At 50.2% G+C, this 23,235-nt stretch overlaps 2 protein-coding genes across 8 annotated transcripts in view; both read right to left on the bottom strand.

Moving 5' to 3' along the window:
- CNNM2 (cyclin and CBS domain divalent metal cation transport mediator 2) overlaps positions 1-16,928 on the bottom strand; it is a 111,247-nt gene extending 94,319 nt beyond the window's left edge. For 3 of the 7 annotated variants that reach the window (XM_068688355.1, XM_068688357.1, XM_068688356.1), the window contains exon 1: positions 15,046-16,928. In XM_068688355.1, coding sequence (XP_068544456.1) covers positions 15,046-16,705 — 1,660 coding nt within the window. In that variant the 5' untranslated portion in view covers positions 16,706-16,928. The remainder of the gene's footprint in view (positions 1-15,045) is intronic. The other 4 variants (XM_068688352.1, XM_068688353.1, XR_011098245.1 and 1 more) reach the window with 3 other exon arrangements.
- A 2,234-nt stretch (positions 16,929-19,162) lies between these two features.
- On the bottom strand, positions 19,163-22,930 carry AS3MT (arsenite methyltransferase). Its single transcript, XM_068688347.1, has 11 exons — positions 22,864-22,930; positions 22,442-22,527; positions 21,831-21,958; positions 21,594-21,744; positions 21,371-21,507; positions 21,077-21,146; positions 20,915-20,996; positions 20,697-20,828; positions 20,455-20,597; positions 19,961-20,095; positions 19,163-19,383 (listed from the first exon to the last, which is right to left on the bottom strand). Coding segments are annotated over exons 1-11 (1,164 nt in total). The 5' UTR covers positions 22,865-22,930; the 3' UTR covers positions 19,163-19,284.
- Between the last annotated feature and the right edge of the window lie 305 nt (positions 22,931-23,235).

The raw sequence follows: 23,235 nt of genomic DNA, 5'->3' as shown, positions 1-23,235 counted from the left end.
AGTGTCCACGCTCAGAATTTTCCTTGCTGCATGCATAACACAAGAAACATCCAAAGGAAATAGTTATCGCTGGAAAGCCTGACAAGTTCCACACTTTTAGTTTAGCCGCTCTGCTAAATGAACCATCACTTCGGCAATGAGTCACATCCTTCGCTGGAACAGCAAGGAGAAAGCTGATTTGCCCGTGTCTGTGGCACCTGTTTTATTGACATTAAATGGATCACTGAGATACACCAAAAGCACAAACAGCAAACCAGGGGCATGTTAGCTGTGGCAAGAGCAAGAGCAAGATCAGATACTTCAGTCCTTATTCGAATCAGTAGGTTTTATTTGTTTTCCCTGATTTTCTATCAGAGCTTTTATTTTCTGTATTTATGCTTTAACCTTCTCCCATGCATTGAACAACTGCAGTTCTCTCACTTTCCCTCCCTCTGGATTTCCCCTACCTTACCCCCATGCTCAGCCTTGTCTCAGTCTCGTAGGGAGTTACAATAGCTGGAAAAGAAAATAGATGCAAACAGAAGTGTTCATTGCTTTGTTCAGTATTACTATCAGCAGTCACTTGCTAAAGATGTCCAAGACACCGAGACATTATCACTGTCAAGACACATCCATGTGTCCACAATGCAGATAGACCCTTCACAATGTACTCAGCATTTGTACGGACATGAATGCAGTCAGCTACCTATGTTAAAAACAGTTTATTCTGATGGAGAAATGCTGCACATGGCTATTGGCTTCAAGAATTGCAAAGCTTTTTTAAACTAAAACACAAAAAAACAAACAGCAGTAATCTTAGGTTTCTAGTTTTAAATCAAACTAGAAACCTAATTTAATGTTCAATTTCTCCCCTAATAAGATCTTCAAACATCATTCCCAAGCATTGCAGCGTCCTTAGCTGACCCTGGAGGGACATCTACCACTATTTTTGTGAGCAGTCACTAAACTCAACCAACTTCACCACCCCAGGAGCTTCTGCCTTAAGTGCTGGTCCTGCAGAGGGGACGTCAGACGTGGGAACAAGCGGGTGGCTTCTGCAGGCTCCTGACCCTCACCCGTGCAGATGAGCAGACGAAGGGAATGCCCAGAATGACTGACTTGAAGCCAAACAGGTTCAACAGCCCTTCCCCACCTGAGGCAGCAGGTGATTTGCTTGGTATGTCACAGGTAAAAATGTGCCTGAGTGGGGGCAAGGGCAATGACCGAGTGCCACTTCAACAGGTTAGCAGCTCCGGGGTTGCGACACTCCCATCTCGACCTCGGGCGTCCTTCAGAGGCCGTTCGACCTACCCCACTTCACGCCCTTCATCTCCCTCTTCCAACACAGGGTTAGGAATTCAGATTCTCAGCTCCTCCATCCCATTCCTACCTTCCACATCAAAGGAAACCCAGACGCAGGATGGAGCTAGACAGAGCAACACGATCCCAGCCACGGCAAGGCTTCTTGCTAGCACAACACAATGGTGCCCTTGATTACGAGTCCAACACTGAGCTTCTGTTCTAACAGACACTTTAATCAGGCATGGAAGTCATTAACGGAAGCACGGAGAGACACAGCGATAAGGATATCAACAGGACACAGACTCCTTTAGCTGTGTCATGTACACGAGGCCAGCCTCGACCTTGAGGTATGCGTGGGCCCAGCACAACCACCCCAGAAGTGGCAGAACCTAGTCTCTGTAACGTACCCAAAAAAAGCAGGAGGGTGCCATGCACAGTGTTAACATGGACAACCCTAGAGCACGGCTGCACTATCAAGAGATCTCAACTACCCCTAACAGCTGACAAACAGCAGGCTGGGGGGCTGCTGTTTCCCTATGTCACAACAGCATACACAGAATGAGGGGAAAAGCCCTGTTCAGCCACCCCTTTCATCCCAAATTTCACCAGCAGCGAGGCCAGACTTGGATCTATGTCACAGCACCCCTCTTACCCAGACCGCTCAGGACTCCTTCAAAAGGATGGCAATTAAGAGCACTAATTGCCACAAGAGCAACCAACCTGCCCATGGTACAAAACCATCTTTTCAGCTGGAACAGGCAAAGCTGAGACTTTCTTTCTCCTGGGAGAGCCAAGGTTTTTAGTTTTACTTTGGTTACAACCTTGTCACTTCTAAGAAGGGAGAACTACTTGCACAGCCCTCAAGAGTGGAAATGTAAGCAATAACAACAGGCTTGACACTTAAACACTTGCCCACTAAGGTTTTCAGCCCAGCAAAACAGAAAAACATTTAGCGCACAATCCATCATAAACTGGATGTTACTTTAAAGCTGTCTGAAAACAAAAGCCAAGACACACGGGATAAAAGGGATAAATGGTGCCTCTGACACAGCAAGAAAACAAACAGACTAAAAACTTCTGGGTCAGTAAGGGGTTAGAAATCACTCAACAATGAACTTTACAGCAGTAATTTTAGTACCCATAAAGCTACACAGAATAAACCATTAACTACTAGGACATTCACCTTAACTCCTTGTCTAGTGGATGGCCTCATGTCACCTGTAGAGTCTCCTTGGCTCTCCCTGATTCTCTCCACCTTGTGCCATGCAGTGCCAGGAGTTCTGAGCACTGATTTTCAGAAAGGAGAAAGAAAATACTGAAGATATTGACAGACAAAGACCTCAGGGCGAGAGAAACAAAAATCTGGGTCATTACAGGGACTGTGTCTACAGAAAGTTGCAATCATCACAAAAGAAAGCTATTACATGAAGATTAAACCCAATTCCTATTATGTATCTAAAATTACAGGGGAAAAGCAGAAACAGACTGGCTCCCATTAAACCATTCAGAAGATACAATGAAAGGGAACAAAAATTAGTCCTCGCTCTAGAGCAAAATAACTGAGGCACAAAGGGAAGGCAGCACAGTCTGTATGCACTGCTCATCTCCTGAATTTCCTTGTGCTGTCCAAACACTTCCCCTTCAAGGGCAAGGCGCTCTTGGCTGCACTCCTCTAACACGCTACCAAAGAGGGTAACATGAATGTGAAACACATGCTGATGGCAAACACCATGAACCTTGGCAAAATGGAGAGGTCTGCTTCTCATCCCAGGTGAAGGCAGCACAAATTCTTGCTCTGTAAGAAGACTCTTCCCCATCAGCCCCACCACCCGCTCCCTCGAGCAAACACCATCCCAAAAGTTTGTTTAGCCATTATGCACTCATGTAGCTTATGGACTCACGGTCTCTCCACACGATCCCTGCCAACTCTCTGTCAATTCGCTCGGAGCATAGTTATGCCCTTGATTTCCTTGAGTCATCTTCTGCTTTGGAGGAAACAGGAATAGGAAAAACAAAAGCTAATGCATGCATTAGCTGAAGTCGTTATGAGGTTAAAAAAAAAAAATGTTTCTATCTGTAAAAACTCTTGCAGGTAAATGTATCTTTAGGTTTTTTGTGTCCTGACCACCCCCAAGCCCACAGAAAACACAGAGATGAGAATTTCTCTCATTAGACTTGCTCATGAGCATTACGACAGAAAGAGCTCTCCCTGCTCCAAGAACTCCACGCTGCCTCTAGCTGCGGCAACACTTGTTTAAGCACAGTACACGCTCACTCCTCGCTCCAAGTGCTAGCTGCAGTGCTGGAGAGCACGGTTAAGATTGACCACATTTGTTAAAGGAATCTCTTCAGTTTAGAGCGTTTATTTCCCTCCTGAAAGAATGCTCACATTGAGGCTTCCTCCACAAGCTGGCCGGACACTTGTTTTAGTACTGCTTAGAGGTAATACACGGTGGCCCATGTTCAGTATAAATGCCACCCATGTGCCCAGGCCCAGCAGCTGCCTCACACTGGCCCTGGGCTCAATATCCTCCACCTGAAGCACTTCTCTGAGCACCCAGCTCTTCCCACTAGGCAGGAGGCAGATGCAAGTAGAAGGCGGGGTTCCTGGACGCAGCCTCCAATACCTCTAAGTGATTTTTCAGGATTATTTTGACAGAGGAAAAAGAAGGAGTAAACTGACTGCAGAGCACTGTCAATATAAACTTGGAAAATAAAAGATTTTGTTCATTTCTCTGTTCTAACTTCAGATTAAGATATTCAGAAACAGTTATTAGTTCCAGGATGGCTGCATATCTATCTTTAAATATATATATATATATATATATATATACATACATACACACACATATATGTATACTGACTGATCTGTCTTCAAAGCTCCATAGTCTTCACTGCAAAATGGTCAGGAATACAGCTAGACAAGTTCCCCCTTTCTGAATATTTTCCTTGGAACTTTTGGGTTGGAGCCTGCGCATTGCGTGGGGCTGCGAGGGCTATTACTCTTGGAAGCTATTCTCCCAAATTCTTTCCTTTACTGGAAGATGTGAGGTTGATGATTTACAAAGAAGAAACATATTAAGGCCTCTTACCACTGGACCACGTTCAAACAGCATGCAAGTAACAAATCCAAACCCAGCTTTCAGGCCAGGAGTCAGAAAAGCGCCTTCAACGCTCAAATGTATGTGCATCTTCCCCCCTCCCCACCCCCTTGCCCAGCCTCTCTCTCACACACATAAAAGAGAAAGCTTGTTCAAAGTTTACAGCAAAAACTGGAAAATTCAAAACAGCTGTTCTGGAAAGCAAGAAAAACATTAAGAGAATAGAGCCGCTGACATCAGAGCTCTCCTGGTAGCCATCTCATCCTATACACAGCAGGTGTGCTCCTGCAGAGAGGAGGAGAAGAGATCGGGATTCCCATCTGTGATGCATCACAGAGCACAGGGAATCCTTCAGCCCCACCTTTAACCCCAGGGGCATTGGGGAAAGCAGGAAAAAAGCTACTGTGTTCGCTCCACATTGGCTGCGCACCCAACTGCACTGACAGGTTCAACCCTATGATTGGCATGAAGCAACAGATTGCTGTAGATCTTGGAGGCTGCATCCATTAGGAAGGTAATTAAGGCTTTTCACTGCCCCAGCTGCCTTCCTCAAACTCTAACCTCGGGGGATTCCCACGTTGGGAAGCCTCAGCCTGCCTTCACCCCCCAGCAGGGCTGCCCACGGGGCAAGCTGTGCAACTCCTTGGGTTCCAGGTTCTCCTTGGAGCCTGCTGGCAGTACAACACGAGATGGATTAAACCAGTAAGCTACTGGGAAAGCGTTTCCACATTGGTGATCGTAAGCTCCCACACACACCCCTTGGTCCTTCGTAAAATGAACGGAAAGACCTACAAAACTGTCAGTCGTAAATTATGACAGAGAAGACGACTTTATCTCTCGATCATATGGAAAAGGAATAAAACTTGGGATCTTGTGATCCATGTAATGGTCACATGAAAACATATGATACAAGAAAGCTTTTAACCTTGTCATTGCTCCTGCAAATCAGCACTCAAACGTCTAGTAGCTGATGGAGGGTCTAAAGTACTGCACAGGATTTTCAGTAAGAGAAACAAAGATATTGACAGGGATCTTGATTTCTCTGGGAGAAACCCCATCCATGTAGTTTTGGAGGAATGCTTTCACTAAGAAGGAAAAACACTCCCAGCAGACTGAAGTCCTAGAATTCAGCCGTGCAGTTATAGTGTTTTCAACCCTAACCACCCCGAAAGGCTCTTGGCAAACTAGAATACCAAGAAGAAGATAAAAGTTATTTTCCAGGACGGCAGGGAACCAACATGCAGCAGCGGTCAACTCACGCCTGTAGAGCAGCATAAATCCCATACAGCTACAGCAGTGCAGCCCATACTGCGAGCTACTCACACAACCTCTACCCTGGCCCCTGGTGAGGGATTTATTCCTTATTCCTCCCCTCTGCTGGAGGAAAGCAAGACCTTGTCAGAAAGTCTTCATAAACCTGCTCTCTTCAGAGAGGCTTCTCCACCCACCCTCTGCCCATCACGCTATGTCAACACGAACACACCCAATTAAAAGCCAAAAGCCGAAGTTTTACCTGCACACATACCTCACTTACAGGGGGAAAACAAAACAACAAATTCACCCAGCAAAACGTATCGGACTAATTTACCCATCTGAGAGCAAAAACAACTTCGTGACGTCCCTTAGAGCTCAAGTCAGAGCTACTGAACAGCTCACAACTCAGGCCTATTCAACTAGCACAGATTTAACCAAAGGCTCTTACTGGATGCCCTAGTACTAAATTAAGGCCCGTCTGCACTTGCTGTGCACAGGAATTGTAGCTAAGTGCTGTACTTGCTTCAAACGGAAAGATGTCCCAGGCTAGATAGGAAGAACTAAGCCTGCAGCTTGCCTAAACCCCACAGCCACACCTACTCTCGGTGCCAGATTATAAATTTTTATCAAGAACAAGTTCACACCGGCAGAAGATTTTCTTCCCTTTTTTTTTTTTTTTTGTAGGAGACTGGAAATCGCTGACAAGCGATTCACAAGCAATAAAAGGGGGCAACCCGCTCATCCCTGTCCTCACGTAACCGCTGCATGGGAAGGGGGCTGCAGGTTTTCAGGGCTGCACTTTGAACACCCCCCCCCCCGAGCAAAGGGCAGGCAGGAGGTGGAGTACTGGACGGAAACCAGACATGGCAAGATCATTCTTAAAACTGTTTGCTGGCAGCAGAGTATCCAGCTGAGCGGCAGAGTCAGCATTTCATTGCTCTGATGACCCACGGACGAGTAGGGGAAAAAAAAAAAAAAAAAAAGCTTTGTTCACCTCCATAAAGATCAACTGTCGTGGATGGCTCCGTCATATCACTGCAAGAGATTATACCGCCATAAAAGCTCACTATAAAAGAACAACTTTCATTCACGCCTCTTGGGGATGAGAACCTCAAGCAAGGAATTGCCCAGCCTTGATGAGACGGCTCACCCTGCAGAGAGCAGTGTTACGACACCGCTCTCGTTTGAAGAGCGGATCCCTTCAGGACTGCCAGCGAGAAGAGTGGTGCAATCCCAACGGAAAGCATCACAGAACAAAACTACACCGATCTTTTGTATTAAATGTATGTGCTCATCTTCTGGCCCCAGCTCCTCTGGCTGGAGCAAAGCTCCCGCTTGGTTAATCAGTAACGGCAGGAGAAGCAGGTTAGCTTACAGCTCCAGGCCTCGGTAATCGCCAGGTTTCAGCTCCCAGGTTGACAGGCATCACACTCTTCCCTTCAAAAGACAATTCCTCCATGAGAAGGGCTGCTGTTTCAAATTTAAACTCTGAAATTCCTCCACCCAACCATGTTTACAAGCAAAATGCTTCAACACAAAGGGACAACAAAGTCCCATTCACACAAGCTTTCCTAGCTCTGAGGTTTCTGCTCAATCTAGGCCTTGGGTATTTGAAGACAGCTCCGTTACAAGACAAGTTGCTTCTCTTGAATACATTTACTAGACCTCTCAAGCTGATATCATCACTGGTAGGTAGAGAGCAAGATTGACTCATGTCTTTAAACCACAAAGATAACCACAAACGCCCATGTAAGAATCCTAATTTCCAACACGCCAGCCAAGCCAACCAAAGAAACCTCTCTTGCTTTTACAGGTTGTGTGCTGACACACAGTCACCAAAGGCAGACAATCCTTATGACGTCCCACAGACAACGCAGAAGTGTGGAAAATCCTGAAAAATCACTCTTCTGTTCAGTGGAAATTGGCTGCCTACCAGAAGTCTGCAAGGCTCCCAGGCAGCTTTAAGACAAAACATGAGAACAATGGCTTGAAGGTCTCCAAGGGCCCCTACTCATGACTCTCCAAGAACAGAAAGCTAGCACAGACAGGATCATAAATAGGAGAGAGTACTTCTGAGTAGAGAAGGACAAAAAAATAAAAAAAATAAAGTGGGAGAGCTTGTAGAGGCAAGCTTGGAAAGAATCGAAGCCTCAACATTACTGGGGGCCAGGAATGGAAAGATGAGCTGCCCAAGCCATTGTGTTAATGCAGCTCTGCTGGCAAGATGAAGCACCAGCCAGATCCTCTCCAAGCACAACAGCCTTTGGTCTGAGAGAGGGATCTCTACCTTCTCTGCTGTCCTCTTGCAACCTTGTGTTCCCAGCTGGACTGCTTAATGGGGACCTGATTCCTCCAAGTTCACTTTGTGAAAGATGCTGTATGGTTAAGAGCCCTTGAGTCATCACACTGCTGATTTTCTTTCAGGTGCTATAGGAAATCTTTCAGTTTCTCTGTCTAAACATATGCTTTTAATTTCTAAATTTTAATTTCTAATTTCTAAATTTTTAATTTTTAAATTTTTAATTTTTAAATTCTAAATAATACGCTTTGAGGATTCAGATCTTCATTACTCCATGTTGTACAAGATTTAGAACCCAAAGGAACTTCTCAACTTACCTGTCCCAAGCCATCTATTTCTCTTCCCTACACCCACCTCTCAATAAGAAGACCTATACTAAGGTGACCAGGCCAACTCTACCCCTTCGAGTTCCTTAACAGCTTCCCTTCATGCCCTTCTCACAGCTGTCTTGTATGCCACCACACTCGGCCCTAGTTTATTCTCAGAATGGCTTCTTCTGCCAGCAGCTACTGGGCCATGCTGATTCCTAGGCCAAGAGAAAAGGCAGATTCCACCTGAGGAAAGCTACTGACAGATTTATACATCTCACTTCAACGATAGGTAATCACGGAAAAAGTAAAACAAAAAGCATCACTAGATGGTCCCGAAATGACTCAGTGCCCGTGGCAGGAGCCAGGCTGGATCCACTGGCTGATCTGAGATTTTTTGCCATGTGCTGTTCACTATAGCTCATTAGCACCAAGTATTTGCACTCCTGTTTGTAGCTGGTAAGCTGTATTTGAGGATCTGGTCAAATTAACAGGAGTACCAGGTCACGCTCACCAGGGTACGGTTCAGAGTACTGCAGTACCTTGTGTTGAGGGTTAGTTTTCCAAGCTCCATCAGTGAAACTGGGAGAGACTCAACATTAGAAGTGCAATTGGTAGAGGCACGTGAGCGAATGAAAAAGAGTTCTTCTTAAATATTAACAGAAAAAGCAATGTAGGATGAGATACAGACTCATTCAACACACTGCTCAGCCTCTCCGTTCATTCTAGACCCATTTTATAGTGCCTAGGCAGCTGTAAAACTGACTTACAACTCTTAATATTAAGCATACTTTGTGAAGTGTTTGGAAGAGGTGAGGTGACTAACTCCCTCCTTTACTCTATTGCCAGCTAGAGCGATACTACAGCCTGCAAAATAAACCTGTTGTTGAGTTGCTTTGCTGCTGAGCTCTCCTGCAATCACACATGCTAATGGCTCAATATTTAGGCATCAGAACAGATTTGAAACATGAAATAAAAAAGAACAATGGGCCTAATACATGAGGTTAACAAAAGGATGATTTTGTCCCAAATATTTGCTTTGGCACGGGGCACTGAAGAGGCTGATAAGAGTATCTCAAGCTCACTTATTCAATTACATCGCTATCCAGAGGTCTTGAACAGGCAGTCTGCGATCACATAATTAGAAACTGCATAATAATGCTCCCATACTAGTGTCAAATAATGGTTGTGCAGACAGCTTCCGCTGTAATATTTACTAGCTTTGGCTGAACAGCAAAATAGCAATAGCGTTTCCACAGTTCCCAGCATTTTCCAGAGATGACGATCAGAACCGCAACCTTTAGATCCATCTCCTTCTGCCACTCACATTACAAAGCAACTGATGGGAGATACCACGCTATTGCTGCTCGCCCACACACAAGAGCTGACAAAGGTTCAGTGTTGATTAGACACGCTCACAGAAAGAAACAAACACCTAAGACGACTTATTAAAGACAATATCTTTAGTTTCAGAAGCTCTTGAATTGCAGCTTGATGAGATCACCAAGCTTCCAGGGGGAACAAAACACATTTCCTCTTTTCTAGCACTCTTTGTCACTGGTTTTACACCCTTGTAGTTGACTGATGTACGCAGAGCGTTCTGCTCCTCAGTACCTCACGTTGGCAGAGAAATACTGAAAAAATCAAAAAAATCTCAGCCCTGGAAGAAAACTGCACTGGTTACACTACCTGATCACTTCACTGTACTACTGAATTTGCTCAGAAGTCAACATTTTGCCTCTTCTCTCCATATTCGGCTTCAAAACTGGCCAGGAAATGCTGCTGACAGCACAGACTGACCTGAAATTTGTAGCTGTGCCTATCACAGAGAGCCTTTATAGACAGAAAGCAGATAGGAACCTGGCTCGCTTGCGGAATTCACCCCGGTGGGTGCAGGAGTTTGCTAACTTGGAGAACACTGGGGGAAATGGCAACAGCTTGTCTTTGTTGACTAATGAGACTCTAATCATGAGCTAAAAAGCAATCAAAGAATGATGCCAAGCACACGTGTCAAATTCAGACCTGTACTGCTCTGAACACTTAGGGCACTGAATTTGCTTACTCCTCTCCGTGATCCACATCTCATTCTGCCCTTAGCAGCAGAACAGAGCCTCCAGCTGGGCTCCTCACCAAGGCCAGGCTGACACAGCACTGCTGCTCTCCAGCACCATCTCTCCTTCTCCTAGGCCCACAAAAGCATCGCAGCAGTGAGCCCCAGGAGAGCCGGAGCTGCCCTTGAACGCATCCCCCAGGAACAAACCTACAGGCACATTGTGCTATGCCTTCTGTATCTTGGTGGCAAATTCCCTAATAATTGCCCTATTCTCTTCACACAAGAAGTCTCCGTGTGGGACCTCAACACCTTTATCTTTACGTGAATTCTCCTAAAAGGATCCGAAGAGATGCCTTTTTTTAGCCAAGCGGCCTTGAAAGCAATATTGTTTTCCAAGAAGGAGTTTTACATGCCTTTGATAATTCCAGAAGGGATTTATGTAGTTTCTTCCAGTTCCTTGTAATGCTGCAGTCACAGCCTAAACAGAAAAACAGCTTCAGAGACAAACAACCTGTTAGACGAACCAGAAAACAAGCATTCAGATGCGTTAAATGAAGTTTACTTATTGGAAGCTTGGACTCAGATTCAGCAGGATGGGAACCTATAAAACCTGAAAGAGACCAGGAAAGAAGTGAGCTGCAAGTCTGGGTTGGAGTTGCAGCAGAAAGGTAAGCGACCTAATAGCAGAAAGAGAGCTCAGCCCAGAATAACAGCAGTGCAGAGCTTTGGATTTGTGGGCTACCAGTCACTCGCTGTCCCTCCCCTCAGAAGTAAGAGTTTCAGGTTCCTGGGCCATGGTTTTCCTGGGAGTGGGAGGAAGAACTAGAAAAGAAATAAGACCCTGAGAAAAAAAATTGGTCTATGTCCTTACTAAACAAATACATTCTTAAAGACAGACAACAAAAATCAACAGAGCATGCAGAAAAGATCCTCAAGTTAAATCTGACAAGGTTTTAGGGAAGAAAAATCTTTTAAGGTTCAGTCGGCAATAATTTTAATAAGGAATCCAGGAATTGTCTCAAGGCTGCCATGTGATTCAGAAAATAAGAGCTCAGGACCGCTGCACACAGTTTCCATGACTTCTCTGTACTAGGTTATTAACTCTGATCTTTACTATAACGTAATACTAGAGACAGATACAAATAAGATCAAAACATACAAGTCAAAGATCTCCTAGTACGGATAAGGAAGACTCTGACTGAGAAACTGCCTCACTACAAGGCTGTCCAGGCCACCAGGAAAGCAGCCGTATGATGACTGGTAAAAAGAGGGCCAATCTTAGAATATTAGTATTAGAAATCAACGCTTTGCAAGCTGGATTCTTCTAACTCTGGCATTCGGAGAGCTTCAAATAGAAAATTTTGGATTTAGGATAACACATGCAGAGGTCCAGCACTGAAAAACACTCCAAACAAGTGCCAAAGACCTAGGAAAACTGTCAAGATAACAACAGCAACAACACAACACTTACCAGCAAGGGAAAAGATACCAGATGAGACAGCCCATAGCTTCTTTCCAAAAAATGACTTTGATGCTCATTCACTCCCTGCTGCACCTTAGGAGCCAGGACAGTAATTGATCCTGGAAGAGCTGTCGCCTTGCTCCCCTTCACAGCAACAGCCAGCAAGAGGTTATTTCAAACAAGACACATCTTTGCAAAGTCGGGCAGGTCATTTCCCTGACTTGTGGAACGGGTACCCTGTACTTCCCTGCATTAAACTGGGGTTGAACAGATTGGATTCAAGTAAGCTGAATGCCCAGTCTGCACAGCTAGCTGGCAAATGGAGTTGAGGTCTGTTGACAGAAATAGAAAGCTACTCCACTTTCAGAAGTTTTTATTTATTTTAAAATAAACAAGGCTTTTTAGGAGAGAAGCTTTTTAGCAGGCTGCTTCAGAAGTCATGTTTATTCATACTTCAAGAGATTAGAGCAACACGGGAACGGGAATGTGCTGCAGCTCTCTTAAAATTAAGTTTCTTGCCTGGCAGCATAGAGGTGAAGCATATATTCATTTTGCAACTGTGGGCAAAGAACATTAATAATAAAGCTCACCACCAAATCCTCCAGCTGCCCAGCCTAAGCAAGTACAAAACTACCAGTTTCATCTGCCACAGCACCAGAAGGACGCGTATCCTGCCATGCTTGGCTTTTCATCTCTTCCCTGGTAGGCTCCAATTTATGTTAACTCCTAAACTTCTTAAAAAATAATAATAAAAAAAAAAAGCCTCTTTCCTTGAACAGATTAAAGCCTTTAACTGACAGCAGCACTATCACACGAGCTGCTCGCTGCAACGAACAGGGTTGTAGCCACCTGGGTGGGAGAAAGGCAGGAGAGAGTTTTGGAGCAAGCCTACCGTGGTGGAAGGTCAATGTGGTGGGAAAGGGGCGATTAAAAACCCTAAGCTTATTTATTTTCAGCACTTTACCAGAGAACAACATGCAATTTGATTCTCACCCTTAATTTGTACATTCTCACGGGAATTTGGCAAGGTTGCCGTGCAGAAAGGAGTTTGAAGAACTCTTGCAAAAGACAGCGCGCTATGCCAGATCAAGCAAGCTATCAGTTATTTACATTCATTTCAAAGGACAAAGGAAGCTATTTATTTCCACCCTATCTGCATGTTTAAAGAAAAACCAGTTAAGACGGAACTAGTCCTAACACCAGGGCTTGTCAATGCACAGCAACCAGCACGGCCGTCCTGGAGTAAATATGAGGCACGATCAAACTATCCCAAATTAATCCACTACTACAGGGACTGCTCCAGAACGCAGTGGTTGCAGCAGGGCACACGTTCCCATTAGGAAGTCATCCTAAACTTGTGCTGCTGGGAATTTACCTGGTGCAGGCAAGAGAAGTCCTCTGGCTATCAGCAAAAGCTACCTCTGGTGTGTACCTTCCAAGCAACCCCAAAGAATTAAGGAGCCTATTTTAGGCATGAATTTCAGAAAGTGCAAAGAGGCCTATTTGGCTTTGCCACACTTGCAGGATTAAAATGCCTGATTCTCCCAGCTATTAAATAAAAGGGCTCCTATTTTTAAACACACAGGAGTGTTTCACCTCCCTTCAGACACATTGCTACACACAAAGCTAGAAAAAAAAAAAAAAACCAGAGGTCCAGCTGCAGGTTAAGAACCCTGCCACGCTACCTGGAGTCAGAGTAACAGAGGGAAAAGAACTCCAGGCCTGCACACCCAGCAGAACCCACCTTAACCAGCCAGCAGTTAAGTGACATAATTGAGTTTCCCAGATCCGAGCTGCAGATTTTGCAGCACAGAAACCACAGGCAAGGCTCTCCCACATCTCCTGTTCAACAGCTCTGAACCAGAGTAAGATTTCCCCATCACCACACTGAGGCAGAAAGAACTAAACAGAGCAGCTGCTGCTCTGGTCAGCAAAAAGCAGAGTGTGTTCACCTTCCATCTGTGAAAGAAAAGTGAGAATACCAACGGAATAGCCCTCTGAATCCCCTAAACTGAGTTAAGCAGGCGGAAACAGATCAAATGCCATGCTGCCAAAGCTCAGTGTGGGGACCAACCAGTACCTGGAAATCTAAATGGAAAATTAAATGTTACCTAGAAAAAACGTTCACCAATTTACAAAGTTATCTTCAAGAGAATTCTGCATTTGATAAAAGGCTAACTTAACTTTTCCTCGTTAGCCTACCTGTGGTACCAATGCAGCTATGAACATCTCTTTCAGTCAGATCATCTCTCAGAGACAGAACCGCCTGACAGCACGTTGCTCTGAGCTCCCATGGTTATGATCAGTCTGTGGCGCTCACTTTACCTTCAGTTAAGCAGCATGATGGTCTGCAAGTACCTAATTGATTTGGAATTTCACTTACTATTTCCTTTAAAGCACTTTTTTGCACAGAGCATACTGCCTGCATCATTATTTGGCTCGCAGAGAGGAATAGATTCAAAAAGGGAAAAAAAAGTTGTGTTGTTTTTTCCTCATAAGCAAAGGATTATAATGAGAATTAACGCATATCTGTCAGAACACCTCCCACAATTCAGATGGAAAGCCCCCATCCAGTTCTGAAGCAATGAATACACACTAGAGCAGAGATGTAGATGGGCTCACGTGTTTGCACAGCTGAGCCTGTGGTCCTTGGGGCAGAGGAAAGCCTAGGTAAAAAGGCCCGTAACCCCAACGTGCCACCCAGACAGGTGCATTCAAACACATTTTAAGACCTTGGAACTATTTCTGGGTTCCCAGATCAAAGCATCAATCAGGATAACTGTAACACGAGCACAGGGCTGAAGTCAGCCAGCCAAGCGGATGAATGGAGTGTGAACGCCGTGTTTATCTCAGCACGTGTGTGCGCACTAAGCCGGAAAGATAGGAGTGACCTACACCAGCAGCCCACCCGCTCCTCTCCTCGCTGTCAGGCCAGCTGAAAAAGCACAGGGAGGACTGAGCCAAGTAACGGGCGCGTATTCATGTCAGCAGTTCCCACTATAATGTGCAGATGAGTGGAAAAAAGAAAAAAACAAAAAGCAGCCTTGCTTGGCACGATGCCCACACACACAGCCCGGTAGTGGGGAAAAGAGGCAGGGGGCACAGACCATCACCCAGCCACGGGTCAGCTTTCTGGGTCAAGGAGCTGGAGGATGCCTAAATTCAGGCTCCTCTGTTCCGAGTGCACCTTCCCAAAGCCTCTGTGAGGGGAAACAGCGAGGGATCCCCTCAGAGCCCCCTCACCAGGGGTGCTCCCCACCACCCCCCGGGCCCTGCCATCATCCCACCTTTCTTGAACTCCTCCAGCATGGCGTCGAGCTTGGTGTCGTTGAAGACAAAGTGCAGCGGGTGGTTGTAGAACCGGGTGATGGTCTTGAGGGGCGTGCAGTCGTCAGGGTCCACAAAAGCCAGGTCCTTAACGAAGAGCAGGTCCACGATGTTGGAGCGGTCACCCTCGAAAACGGGGATGCGGGTGTAGCCGCTCTCCATGATCTCGGACATGGTGTTGAAGTCGAGCACGGCCTCGGCAGCGATCATGAAGCAGTCCCGGAGCGGAGTCATCACGTCCTCCACCGTCTTGGTGCGCAGCTCCAGGGCTCCTTGGATGATGTTGAGCTCCTCCTTGACCAGATCGTTGTACGGGTCGGTGACCCGCAGCATCTCCAACAGCTTCTCCCGGTTATAGACGGTGCCGATCTCCTGGCCCAGGACGCAGTCCAGCAGTTTGCTGACAGGGTAGGAGGCCGGGAAGGTCATCATCATGAAAAACTTGGTGAGGAAGATGGTGTTGGCGCCCACGGCCAGGCCGTGCCGGGAGCAGATGGCCTGCGGCACGATCTCGCCGAAAATAACGATGCCGATGGTGGAGACCACCACGGCCACCAGCCCGGAGCCGGCAATGTCGTCCAGCAGGATGGTCAGCGTGGTGTTGACCAGGACGTTGCCCAGCAGGAGGGAGCACAGCAGGTAGTTGCCCTGACGGCGCACGGGCTCGATGCGCTTGGCGTAGTTCTTCTCCTTGTCCGTGCCGCAGTTCTGCACGATGCGCAGCTCCATGGGGTCCAGCGCCATGAGGCCCAGGTTGAGGCCGCTGAACATGCCCGAGAGGCAGAGCAGGAGCGAGATGAAGATCACCTGCAGCCAGAAGGGCAGCAGGAACTTCTTCTCCTCCCCGACGATCATCTTGGTGTCCTCTCCGTCGTGGTAGATCCAGGTGGTCTCCCCCCAGGGCGGGGGGCCGGCGGGTCCCTCGGCACCCACCAACCCACCGGCGGCCCCGGGCCCTAGGGCGGCGGCAGCAGGGGCCGAGACGGAGGTGCAGAGATAATAGGACTTGCTCTTCTCCGTCTTACGCAGGGGCTTGATCTCGATCTCGATGATGCCCGACGTGCGCCGGTTGAGCACGATGTGCGGCAGGATGATGATGTCCGACGTGCGGATGCCGCAGCGCTGCGGGGCTCCACCGCCTCCTCCTCCTCCTCCAACACCACCACCACCTCCACCTCCTCCTCCAGCCGAGGAGCCCATTCCTCCTCCTCCTCCTCTCCCCACCACCGCCGCCGCTCCCCCGCCGTCTCCAGCCAGCGTCGCCCGGCCTCCTCCCCGCCGCCTCTCGTGCTCGGTGAAGGCGATGCGCGACCAGGTCTCGTTGTTGATGTTCTGCCCGTACACCCGCAGCTTCACCCGCGTCCTCTCGCTCACCCGCAGCGCTCCCCCCTCCATGAAGGAGACGTCGTCCGTGTCCTCCAGCCGCAGCCCGATGATCACCGTCTCCTCCGCCGAGGAGGATGAGGATGATGAGGAGGAAGAGGCAGGCGGAGCAGCGGCGGAGGCGGCGGGCGGGCGGCCCATGCGGCAGCAGCAGCCCAGCAGCAGCAGCAGCAGCAGCGGCGCTCCCCGCGCCCCCCGGCCGCCCCCCGCCATGTTCCCCCCGGGCAGCGCGGCCATCTTTAGTCAGGGCTCGGCGGCGGGGCCGCCGCCGCCCCTCATCGCCCGCGGCCGTGCCCCGCTTGGCACCGGTGGCGGTGCTGGCGGCGGTGCTGGCGGCAGGCGGGGCGCGGCTGCCCGCGGGACCCGACGGGCGGCGACTGCCGGAGCCGGGCCGAGCCGAGCGCCGCCTTGGTGGAGCCGCGCGGCGCTCCCCGCCCCGCTCCGCCCCGCTCCGCCTCACCCGGGCGGGGCCGCGACTAACGGCCGCCAACGGCCGGCCGGTAACCGTTGAGGGGGCGGGGCCGCCCGCGCGCCCCTCCGCCAATCGCCGCCCGCCGCCGGCCCCCCCCCGCGGCGCGTGACTGAGGGGCGGGGCCGGCCCCGGGGTGAGGGCCAATAGGGGAGGGGGTGGGGGGAGAGGGGGCGGGGCTAAGAGGGGGCGCGACCAATGGCGGGGCGGGGATGGGAGAGGGGATGGGGGGGGGGGGGGGGCTGGAGCGGGATGGGGACGGGGATGGGGAACGGGACCGGGACCGGCTCCGTGTCCCCCCCCCGGTCACAGCCCCGGGCCCGTGAGCGGTGTCGCAGCGCCCCCTGGCGGCCGTGTGGGGCACACACAGGGCAAAGGGCCGGCCCCGGGAGCAGGGGGAGTGTGAAGGGGGAAGCAACAAAATCTGAAAAAATAAAATAAAATAAAATAAAATAAAATAAAATAAAATAAAATAAAATAAAATAAAATAAAATAAAATAAAACAAAACATAAATTTATATAAATTATATAATATTTTATATAAAAATTATATAAACTAATTTTATTTTATTATAAATAAAATAAATTTTATTAATTAAATTTATTAATTTATTAAATATATTAATTTAATTAAATTATTCATTAAATGATAAATAATAATTAATAATTAATTAATTAAAATTTAAAATGAAAAATAATTGATAAATAATTAATTTATTAAAGATATTAATTTATTAAATATTTTATTTAAAATAAAATAAAGTTACGAAATGAAATGAAACGAAATGAAATACAATAATAAAAATAAATAAATAAAATGTTAAAATAAAATAAAGTAATAAAATAAAACAAAAATAATAAATAATAAGAAATACAAAATTTTAAAAAGAAAAAATAATTGCAAATAAAAAGAAACAAAATAATAAAGTAAAACACAAACAGCGTTGTGTGGTTTTTCTAGTCCAAAAAGACAAAAATAAATGAAATGAAAATAATATAGTATTAAAATAAAGTAGTAATTCGATATAAAGTAATAAAGTAAAACCAAGAATAATTTTAAAAGAAACAAAATAATAAAATAAAACACAAACGACATTGTATTTTTTTTTCTAGTCAAAAAAGTCAAAAATAAATAAAATGAAAGAAAAAAAATAAATACAAAATGTAAAAAAATAAAATAAAATAAAATAAAATAAAATAAAATAAAATAAAATAAAAAGAAAAAATAATATTTTTTTTTAATAAACAAAATAAAATAATAAAATAGCACACACACGAGGAGTTACAGTTTTCCAAGCACGCCGCTCTGCGGCCCTAAACCCAGCCACTTGCAAGTTCCTTGCACTGCATCCTGCAGGTTCCTGGTCCCATCTGAACCCAAACGGCAGGCTGGCGAGGTGACTTTCCAGGAAACCACATTTATGGGCATTATTTATGGGTTCAAGCCCCAGACTGGGGATTCATCGCTCCCCTATTTCGCTCCTGGCAGAGATCAGGGCGAGCAGTGCGGGGCACTTAGGAAATCCCTTCTGTGACTGGGAACTGCCCTTACAGGCCTCTAAACTTGTAAAAACCCCAAGGATCTCCCTTGATGGGGATCTTCCTTGACGGCCTGATGGGGACAAGATGATGTTCAGCTGGCAGGGAGGGGATTTTGGTCCCTCCTGGACGATCAGGGCAGGAGGAGGGATGGAAATGTTCCCTCATTTCCCAGCTCATCCAGGACGGGGACATGGTGTTGGGGCAGGTGGGACGTGGGACACGTGTGGGGTGTGGGACCCTGCAGCCACAGTGTGGGATTTCCAAAACCGCCGCATTTCCCTGCAAAACCCTGCAGGTGCAAGGCCTGCACAGCACGCAGGGCTTCCCACTAGATGGAGTCCGGGGGAAAAATAAACCTCAGCAGCGCTGCATGGGGAAAGGGGGAAGAAATCCCAATCCCGGGGACAGGCTGTGGGGCCGCCCTGGGCATGAGGGGCGGTTTCGGGAAAAGCTACGGGATGGGGTGTGCGTGCAGGGGGTTTCGGGGGGCTCAGAGCAGAGCTGGACTGGTGCATGGGGTACACACTGCAGGGTGCTGAGAAATCCCATATGAGGGGCCCCACAGCTCCCATCCCACAGCTCCCATCCCTGTCCGTGTGTCCCACAGGGAGCGAGGGGACCCCCAGGGTGCTCCCCATCCCCACCGTGCTCATACCGAGCCCTAAAAGCACAGCACCCCGCAGTCTCCAACCCCACAGGGTTTCATCTCGGCCTTTTATTTCTATGTTTTCCTCTGGTGATAACCCCACATGATGTGGGCCGCAGCCCCCTGCCCCGCTGGCACCCGGCGGGATGGGGACATCGCTCAGCAGCATCCCCGGGGCCCGCAGGTGGCAGCGGGACCGCAGGCAGGAGCCGGGGCCGCCAGCTTCTCCAGCAGCTGGAAGGGGTCGCAGATCTTCTCCTGTAGGGCAGAGGAGAAGCCGATTTAGGATCAGGCCGCAGGGAAACACGAGGCCCGCCGTGGAAGCAGCGTTTCCCCACCACTCGCTCCCTGCCGCCATCGGGATCAGCCTGGTGGCTTTTCCCTGCCCTAAGGAGGGTGCTGAGAGCTTCTGGGGGGGGTTTCACTCTGCTTTTTTATCTGAGAAATGCCTTCTGCTTGGACGGGGACCCAAAAACCCAGCGCAAGGCTGTGCTCCAGGGACGCGCAGCTGCAGGGCTTTATCTCCCTGGCCTACTGATGACCCCTGCTGGCCCGTGTGGAAGGATGGCCGTGAGGATGAGGAGGGAGGCTGCCAGCAGAGAGATAAAAGTGTTTCGGGCTGTGGGGTCAGGGCCCAAAGCTCACAGCAGCAGCGAGGAGCAGCTGGGGTGGTCGCTGCGCCCCAAAGCAGGGAGGAGCTGTCCCCATGCAGACCCCAGGGCTGCCCAGCCACCAGCTCCAACACCCCAACTGGGCACGTACAGGGGTAAAGGGACCTAGCAAGGGACAGCAGCGTCCCCAGCCCCAAATCCAGCACGGGGCTGCTGCTACCAACCTTCACCCTCCTGCCACAGCAGCCCTGGGGTGTGGCGGCATCGGCCCCGGCGGCTCGGATGAGGAATTCCTCCGCAAACCTGGAGCTGCGCAGCACCGCGGCCGTCTCGGCATCCACATCCACCGCCTCGCCTTCCTGGGGACACGGTGACAGGCACAGGGCTGGGACACACGGACCAGGGTCCCCCAGCTGCCCGGTCAGATATGTGGGGGCTGAAAGCAGGGCCAAAGCCCAAAGCCTGGAGGAACACCCACAGGGAGCAAGCAGCGGGCTCCAAACCACCTGGTGAAGCCACCAGGGATGTCCCACTCCCATCTCCACAACGCACAGCTCTGGTTCCCTCTCCCTGCCCTATTTGCAGCTCTTCTGGCTTATATGGCCCCCATCCACCACCTCATCCCCTAAACCACACTGCATCAGTGCTGCCCCATCCCCAGTCCTTCAGGCCGGGTCTGCTCACCACCCCCAGAAGCCCAAAATGCACCTCCCCGTACCTTGAAGGTGAAGTTGGCATCAAACACCAGCTCTCGCTCGTGCCCCACGATCCCACCGTTGTAGATGACCTGGCCCGGCCCGGCACGGCTGCTCCCCGGCACCTTGAAGAGCCGAAATGTGGCGGAGACGAAGCGGCAGTCCCCTAAAAAAAGAGAGCCCAGCGGGCCAGGCGCTGAGCACAGGGTCCCAGCACCTCTCCCTGAGACCAAATGGAGCCACTGCTCCCTGTCAGGACCCTCACCGACAACACCCTCCAGCTCCTTGTCCCCGATGGTGATGGGGCTGGCGGTGACCAGGCGCGGGGGGCTGAAGCCCACCTCCTCGGCGATGCTGTAGAGGTCTCCCCAAAACAGGGCTCCCGCCAGGCACTCCCCTGCCACGACAGCACGCACACGGGTGACACAAGGCAACAAGGTGCTCCCCGTCCCGTGTCACCCTATATCCAGGAGCCCTACGCACCCCACAGCACCCTGTGCTTCCTCACGGCCTCGCTCAGGCGCTGGCTGGCGTAGACGTCGCTGAAGTACATCTCTCCGCCGGGCTGGAAGGCAGTGGGGCAAAATGGGCTGGGAAATGGAGCAACGGCCCCCAAAGTGGCCCCAACCCCGCTCTGCTTCCCACCTTCAGCACGCGATAGGCCTCCCGCAGCACGGCCCTCTTGTCGGGGGCGAGGTTGATCACGCAGTTGGAGCTGGAGAGGAGAAGACCAAGGCTCATTTGCACCATCACCTCCTACACTCAGCACCGCCGGCTGCTGCACAGCCTGAACTTAGTGCAGGGTTCAACCACAAAAAGGGCAGTCCCCACACTCCCAGGTCCCAGCCCAGATCCTTCTTGGGTTTTTCCCTTTCCTCACACGTGGCTGAAGCAAGAAACCTGGTGGGATGTGGGTGCAGACCCCCGCAGGGTACCTACATGACAATATCGTAGCTCTCATCAGCCAGCCCGGCATCACCCAGCTTCTCCATGTAGCCCTGGAGGAAGTCCACGTTGGGCTTTTGGTAGCCAAACTTCTCCATGTGATACGCGATGTGCTTCCTCGCCACCTCCACCTGGGAGGAGGAAAGGAACGAACATGGGGGGGGGGGGGACACGGAGAGGGGACAAAGCAAGCCCAGGGGTTGTCCCCACACCCTACCTGGCCCTGGGTCATGTCGATGCCGGTGACGTGGCCCCGCTCCCCGACCAGCTGGCTCAGCAGGTAGCAGTCCCTGCCGCTGCCGCTGCCCAGGTCCAGGACCCGGCATGCCGCCAGGCACTCAGGGACAACCAAACCGCAGCCATAGTACCTTTTTTTTGGGGGGGGGGGTTACCACGCTGGCTCCTCTGCAGCCCACGGGGAGGTGGCAGCAGGAGGAACTCGCCCGGAGCTCACCTGGCCACCACCTCCTCGTGGACGCGTTCCAGAGCATCTCTGATGGCCTTGGGGACCGGCCTGGCCGAGGTGACGCACGCGTTGGTTTTCAGGTCCTCCGACTTCTGCAGCTCTTTGCCGTAGTAATCCTGAGGTGGGAAGGACACGGGGCACCCAACTGCAGCGAGCTGGGCCACGGTGACTCCATGGGGTCACAAAACACGGGATCACACCCGTGCTCACCTTATACACACCCCCAGTGCCCTCTGGCACCGCACCCAGCTAAAAATCAGGCTAAATACCCACCCTGCTTGGCTTCCCCTGCTCGTATACACACACATCTTTGCACAGGAGGGGATTTAATTGCTGTTTGCAATATTTTTTCAGGCCATGGATGCTGTTTCCCTGACTGACGGGGGTGCATGCAGAGAAACACAGGCTCGCTCCGCTCCCTCCCCATCCCCACAGGGAAATGAGCAAAGCGCCTGCTCCGAAACCCCGCTGGCAGCAGCCAAATGCCCTTAGCACCCTCACCCCGGTCCCCAAATGAGCTTTGTCCCCTGACTGGCGGGTGTCCTGGCACTGCCTGGGCTCGGCGCTCCCTCCCCGGCCGCCCCGCTCGCCCCCCTCACCTGCACCTCGCGGTGGATCTGGTCCTGGGGGATCTGTTCGCGGGGGATCTGTTTGTGGGGGATCTGCTCCCCACACGGCGCGGCCACTGCAGCAACGGGGGCACAGGGTTGGTGCCGACGCCATCACCATGGGCACCACGCCAAACCCTTCCCCAAGGCCCTCACCCCCCTCCCCAAAATACAGGAACGCTTTTAGTCCCTCTAGCAACCCCCGAGGAGACCCCAACCCAAACCCTAATGGGAAAAGCACCCCGTGCCAACATCCCCCCCACCAAAACACCCTGACCCTGCCTGTCCTGGAGGGACTACCCCCAAGGACGTCCCTGTAGGGTGAATCCCAACCCTCTTCGGGGTCCCATGGGGTCCCCCCACAGGGCCCTGGCACCCTAGAGCCGGAGCCCCGGGGTGCCTGGGTGCCTTACTGCCTCCGGCTACGGCTCGGCCACGCTCCGCCCCGGCGCCCTGCGCCGCCCCAGGCCTGGCTTCCGCCCGACACCAGCTCCTGCCAGGCCTGAGATTTGGGTAAAAAACCCGGGTGCACGGCCACGCTTGCTACCAGAACCCACGGGGTCACCTCACACCCACAGCCTCAGCCTTTGGGTACCCCCACCCTGCTGCGTCCCGTCCCCCCGTCCCACCTCCTGCTCGCCCCAAACGCAGGGAGACCCCCGTGGGATGCCCCAGCCCCTGCAGAGGACGGGAGCTCGCAGGGGAAAAAGCTGCCTCCTTCTCCAGAAGCTGGGGGAAAAGCTTCTCTCCCCAAACACAGCTGTGAGGCCACGGATTAGGAACCC

The sequence above is a fragment of the Anas acuta genome, chromosome 7 (genome assembly GCF_963932015.1).
Source record: "Anas acuta chromosome 7, bAnaAcu1.1, whole genome shotgun sequence".
NCBI lineage: Eukaryota > Metazoa > Chordata > Aves > Anseriformes > Anatidae > Anas > Anas acuta.
Note: the sequence above shows the minus strand (reverse complement) of the source record. Positions and strands in the feature narration are given on the sequence as shown.

Coding starts and splice junctions, on each gene's coding strand:
- AS3MT (XM_068688347.1), bottom strand. Junction 21,147..21,370: donor GAGAGCTACGATATTGTCAT/GTAGGTACCCTG, acceptor TCTCCTCTCCAG/CTCCAACTGCGTGATCAACC. Junction 20,829..20,914: donor GAAGCACAGGGTGCTGTGGG/GTGCGTAGGGCT, acceptor CTGTCGTGGCAG/GGGAGTGCCTGGCGGGAGCC.